This window comes from Nanorana parkeri, unplaced genomic scaffold (genome assembly GCF_000935625.1).
Source record: "Nanorana parkeri isolate BGI_ZX_2015 unplaced genomic scaffold, ASM93562v1 scaffold434, whole genome shotgun sequence".
Taxonomy (NCBI): domain Eukaryota; kingdom Metazoa; phylum Chordata; class Amphibia; order Anura; family Dicroglossidae; genus Nanorana; species Nanorana parkeri.
The window spans coordinates 484,718-491,192 of record NW_017306702.1 but is presented as its reverse complement, the minus strand read 5'-3'; the positions used below and the strand labels follow the sequence as shown (position 1 = coordinate 491,192).

The 6,475-nt window shown below is 42.3% G+C and overlaps 1 protein-coding gene across 1 annotated transcript in view; it reads right to left on the bottom strand.

The window, feature by feature from the left end:
• The window catches only part of GPD1 (glycerol-3-phosphate dehydrogenase 1), a 57,688-nt gene that overhangs the window by 27,434 nt on the left and 23,779 nt on the right, over positions 1 to 6,475 (bottom strand). The window contains exon 5 of the mRNA XM_018560148.1: positions 6,300 to 6,412. Coding sequence (XP_018415650.1) covers positions 6,300 to 6,412 — 113 coding nt within the window. The remainder of the gene's footprint in view (positions 1 to 6,299; positions 6,413 to 6,475) is intronic.

Below are 6,475 nucleotides of genomic sequence, written 5' to 3'. Positions count from 1 at the left end.
CTCTCCAGCGCTGCTGCGTGTCTCCGATCCAGCGCTGACTCCTCTGTCCTTGCTGGCACTTCCTGTCCCACGGTGTCTGCATGCGGGTGCACGCCGTCTATAGACTTACCTTGTGTCTCTCCTTGTCTCCTGGCCGAAAATCCGAACTGCGCATGCGCCCGCCCCAAGATGCTTTGCGGCCGCCCGAGAATGTTCAGATTTTCGGACGGGAGCACACGGGGAAGACACAGGTAAGTTTAAACCACTTTTAAAGCTTTTTTTTTTTTACTTTTTGCATATATCTACTGCTTGCTTGCAGTAGATATATGCAAAAAACGTGAGGGTTTAGAAACCCTTTAAGAAATAAGATAAAGGTTTTAGCTCAGAATAGACTTTACATTGATAAATAGAACCTTTCTATAAATATCTTTACACCAGACCAAAAAGAGGGACAACTGAGGAAGAAATGGGACAGAGGGATTTGGTTCCAAATGAGAAACAGTTAAGACTTACAGGTGAAACTCGAATAATTAGAATATCGTGCAAAGTTCATTTATTTCACTAATGCAACTTAAAAGGTGAAACTAATATATGAGAGAGACTCATTACATGCAAAGCAAGATAATTCAAGCCGTGATTTGTCATAATTGTGATGATTATGGCTTACAGCTCATAAAAACCCCAAGAACCCCAAATTCACAACCTCAAAAAAGTAGATTATTACATGCAATCAATAAAACAAGGATTGTACATAGAACAATATCGGACCTCTGAAAAGTACAAGCATGCATATGTACTCAGTACTTGGTTTGGGCCCTTTTTGCAGCACTTACTGCAATTACTTTGGCACGATATTCTAATTATTCGAGTTTCACCTGTATGTACTAGGAACATAAATGTTTACGCTATTAAATGTCACTTAGGCTTGACGCCTGTGCCCACCACGGGCTCCTTTAGATACAATTAATGATTGGATACTGGTGTGAAAAACACAGACCAGTCTTCTTACAGTGCTGGCATTAGGGCTCGTTCACACATGTCAATGTATTTCAAGGAGAAATCCCATTCATTCTTTTGTGACTATTTTGCATCTATGTACTGCAACATAAAATCTTTTTTTATGGGTAGTCTTCTGTGCCAAGCATGATCTCTACATTTAATGTTTGTCCCTAATTTTATATAAGACAGGAGCAAAGAAAACATGCAGTTAAATAGAAACGTGCACAGAAGCACTGTCCGCCAGAACAATGTTTATATCATTGTTGTCAATGTACGACCAACTTCTCAGCAGAACAATGTTCCTCTCATTTCTCTCTATGTACCACCAACTCCTCAGCAGAACAATGTTCCTCTCATTGCTGTCTATGTACCACCAACTCCTCAGCAGAACAATGTTCCTCTCATTGCTGTCTATGTACCTCCAACTCCTCAGCAGAACAATGTTCCTCTCATTGCTGTCTATGTACCACCAACTCCTCAGCAGAACAATGTCCCTCTCATTGCTGTCTATGTACCACCAACTCCTCAGTCAGAACAATGTTCCTCTCATTGCTGTCTATGTACCACCAACTCCTCAGCAGAACAATGTTCCTCTCATTGCTGTCTATGTACCACCAACTCCTCAGCAGAACAATGTTCCTCTCATTGCTGTCTATGTACCACCAACTCCTCAGCAGAACAATGTTCCTCTCATTGCTGTCTATGTACCACCAACTCCTCAGCAGAACAATGTCCCTCTCATTGCTGTCTATGTACCACCAACTCCTCAGTCAGAACAATGTTCCTCTCATTGCTGTCTATGTACCACCAACTCCTCAGCAGAACAATGTTCCTCTCATTGCTGTCTATGTACCACCAACTCCTCAGCAGAACAATGTTCCTCTCATTGCTGTCTATGTACCACCAATGTCCCTGGCACTGCGGTTGCTGATTACTTCCTATACATATGTATTATGCACTGCTCATGCTGTTATTATTTCCCATACATAGATAACAAGCTCATTTGTACAGCGTCCCTGTTGATGCAAGCAGGTCAATCATTTGTTTAAACATTACCTGAATAATGAGCCATTCACAAGACAACAATTAAGGGATTAGACCAAATGAGGAAAACAAAGGCAAAGTCAACAATACTACTTAGCATAATGGAATGTAAACATCGCTGTTCTGAAGCCCGGGCCATTAATACCTGAGACCTGTTTATTTATCATCACAGGCATTTATATAATGCCAACAATTTACACAGTGCTTACGTACTATACACTCACACCAGTCCCCGCTCTCTATGAGTTTACAATGTAAGGTGCCTATCTCACATACACACACATTTATTTATTACAGGTATTTATATAGCGCCGACAATTTACATCGTGCTTTACACAGTGCACATTCACAACAGCCCCTGCCTTCAAGGAGCTTACAATCTAAGGTCCCTATCTCTCACACACACATAGGACCAATTTAGACAGGAACCAAGGAACCTACCACATGTCTTCGGAATGTAGGAAGAAATTGGAGTACCCAGAGGAAACCCATGCAAGCACAGGGAGAACATGCAACTTCATGCAGATAGGATTTGGACTAGGGACCCTCAGCACAGCAAGACAGAAGTGCTAACCACTATGCCGCCTACACATACAAGGACCAATATAGACAGGAGACAATGGACCTACCAGCATGTCTTTGGAGGGTGAGAGGAAACCCACACAAGCACAGGAAGAACATGCAACCTCCATACAGATAGTGCGCTGGCAGATTTGAATCAAGAACCCCAGTGCAGCAAGGCAGAAGTGCTAACCACTGAGCCACTGTGCTGCCAATGGCCTATGCTTGCAGAGGCTGGTTTAGGGCTGCCTTACCCTGTTTTTAGACCTGAGTTTTAAGTCTCAAATTATCTGAAAGGTATTGTAATTGCATAGCTTACAATTAAAGCATTACTAAACCCCAAATCAAGACATGTAATATAATGCGGCTTACCATTCCTTAGATGTGATGCCTGCATTAGCTTTTTATTCCAGGCTAAAAACATTTTCAGCAAGTACAGACAATACATGTCGATCTTGCCAGAAATGTTGTGTCTTTGTCACTTCCTGTGAGCTGAAACGCAACAACGTTATTATTCTTGTGTGAAATGCTAATACTATCAACTACGAAGTAACTGAGAAGAACAAAGTCAGATAGATTCCCAAGTTCAGTCTTTGTGACAACAGTGGCTCCCTCCAGAGATACAGCGGAGTAAATGTAGCCACGGATGGACAGGAAGTGTGTTATTTGCAGGATCACCAGGTAAAAATAAAGAGAAAAAGCCTAGAGAATTAAAAAACTTATTCAGCCTCCACATCTAAGGACTGGTGTACTGCAATGTATTACGTTTTAGTTTTTGGGTTTAGATATGCTTTAACCAATACCACAATCTTCAAGCTAGATGTCACTGTATATGTAATTAGTACATTTCTAGATCCCACAGTCACTAAAAAAATGTCTGCTCAAGAGTCCAATGTCTGGCTTTCACCATTTCCTATACGTATCTCCAACACAGAGTCCCTGTCACTGCCTTCTGTCACCATTTCTTATACATATGTAACACCTGTACAGCAGTACAAAGTCCCCGATTTACTGATTGCTTGTTCTATGTACATATCATCAACAATGTTCCACGTCACTGATGTCTGTCACCATCTTCTATACACTATGTAGTATGCAGTGCTGCTGAGTATTCAATACTACATACTGTACAAAAAGTGGTAAGAGTAATCAGTGACTTGGAACGTTGTTGTTAATATACAGTGAATGGAATTGATCAAAACCGGCGCAGCTGTGCATGGCAACCAATCAGCTTCTCTGTTTCATTTTCAAATCTTAACTGAACAAACTGAAAAGTAAAGCTGATTGGTTGGCATGCAAAGCGGCTCCAGTTTTGATAACTTCTGCCCAATATATATAGAATAGTAAAAGCACAATGGGGGGAATTTATCAAAACTGGAACAGATGTGCACTGTAACCAATCAGTGTCTCTCTTCAGTTAAAGGAGAACTATGAGTGCTCCTCACTCATCCTCATAGTTCTAGCCGACCTGTGACAATGAAACTGTCACAGGTCGGCTCAGTAGATCGGGAGGTGAGCGAACACATACCAGCGTTCGCTCACCTCTCGATCCTGTCACGGCTCTCTGCTGTGAGATTCCCCCCTCCCCGCTCCGCCAGCGCTGACTGGCGGAACGGACGGGGGAGGGGGCGGGTACAGCTGGCTCTGCCTCTCGATATGAAAGGTATTGTAATTGCATAGCTTACAATTAAAGCATTACTAAACCCCAAATCAAGACATGTAATATAATGCGGCTTACCATTCCTTAGATGTGATGCCTGCATTAGCTTTTTATTCCAGGCTAAAAACATTTTCAGCAAGTACAGACAATACATGTCGATCTTGCCAGAAATGTTGTGTCTTTGTCACTTCCTGTGAGCTGAAACGCAACAACGTTATTATTCTTGTGTGAAATGCTAATACTATCAACTACGAAGTAACTGAGAAGAACAAAGTCAGATAGATTCCCAAGTTCAGTCTTTGTGACAACAGTGGCTCCCTCCAGAGATACAGCGGAGTAAATGTAGCCACGGATGGACAGGAAGTGTGTTATTTGCAGGATCACCAGGTAAAAATAAAGAGAAAAAGCCTAGAGAATTAAAAAACTTATTCAGCCTCCACATCTAAGGACTGGTGTACTGCAATGTATTACGTTTTAGTTTTTGGGTTTAGATATGCTTTAACCAATACCACAATCTTCAAGCTAGATGTCACTGTATATGTAATTAGTACATTTCTAGATCCCACAGTCACTAAAAAAATGTCTGCTCAAGAGTCCAATGTCTGGCTTTCACCATTTCCTATACGTATCTCCAACACAGAGTCCCTGTCACTGCCTTCTGTCACCATTTCTTATACATATGTAACACCTGTACAGCAGTACAAAGTCCCCGATTTACTGATTGCTTGTTCTATGTACATATCATCAACAATGTTCCACGTCACTGATGTCTGTCACCATCTTCTATACACTATGTAGTATGCAGTGCTGCTGAGTATTCAATACTACATACTGTACAAAAAGTGGTAAGAGTAATCAGTGACTTGGAACGTTGTTGTTAATATACAGTGAATGGAATTGATCAAAACCGGCGCAGCTGTGCATGGCAACCAATCAGCTTCTCTGTTTCATTTTCAAATCTTAACTGAACAAACTGAAAAGTAAAGCTGATTGGTTGGCATGCAAAGCGGCTCCAGTTTTGATAACTTCTGCCCAATATATATAGAATAGTAAAAGCACAATGGGGGGAATTTATCAAAACTGGAACAGATGTGCACTGTAACCAATCAGTGTCTCTCTTCAGTTAAAGGAGAACTATGAGTGCTCCTCACTCAACCTCATAGTTCTAGCCGACCTGTGACAATGAAACTGTCACAGGTCGGCTCAGTAGATCGGGAGGTGAGCGAACACATACCAGCGTTCGCTCACCTCTCGATCCTGTCACGGCTCTCTGCTGTGAGATTCCCCCCTCCCCGCTCCGCCAGCGCTGACTGGCGGAACGGACGGGGGAGGGGGCGGGTACAGCTGGCTCTGCCTCTCGATAGGCAGAGCCAGCTGTCACTCACGCAGCTGGGCGGATCCAGACAAAATTGTCGGGATCCGCTTCAGCTGCGGCGTCTCAGTATACCGCGAGCTGTGTATACTGAGCTTAGTTTGTGTCCTCCCGTTAACCTAAGGAGAACTATGGGGAAAAGCCTTAACCCCACAGTTCTCCTTTAGCATTTCAAAAGAGAGAAGCTGATTGGTTGCAGTGCACAACTGCTCCAGTTTTGATAAATTCCCTTCAATGTCCCTGTCACCATTATCTACCACCAATTTCTATCCATAAGTAGCCTCTGCTGCTCAGCACACTATCAAGATTATCCTTTCAAGAGTCCTCCAGAAGACAAGGTAGGCCAGCCTTTTATCAAGAGATGATATCAATTCCATCATCGCTGATGTGACATCCCAGCAGGTCACTGCCCACTTAGTACCTGCTTTTACAACACCTTCCTATTGTGTGATATCAATTTGTATCCTTCTGGTTTTGTATTCAGACTTTATATAACACTCAGACAGTTCCAGGCTTATGTAAAAATCCAATGAGGGTGTGGAAAGCACACAAACTCAAGACAAACAATTCGAATTTGGTTTTACAAATTTTCATTGAACCAAGATCTGATTACTTCTTATGGGTTACCTCAGCATTGCTCCCTCTCGTATTAAAGGAGCCCATACGTGCCATTATATCACTTACTTTAAGTGCTCCACAAAGCTCCACTGTGTCCGCTTCCTCTACCACTGTGATTCGGAAATTTGGTGTTTGGAAGAGCTCCTTCAAGATCTTGCCATGCTCCTTACTTTTACAGCCTGGTGGAATATAATGTACAGATCACTTTCAGGAATGCATTTCTTTTATGTCTTTTGTACATG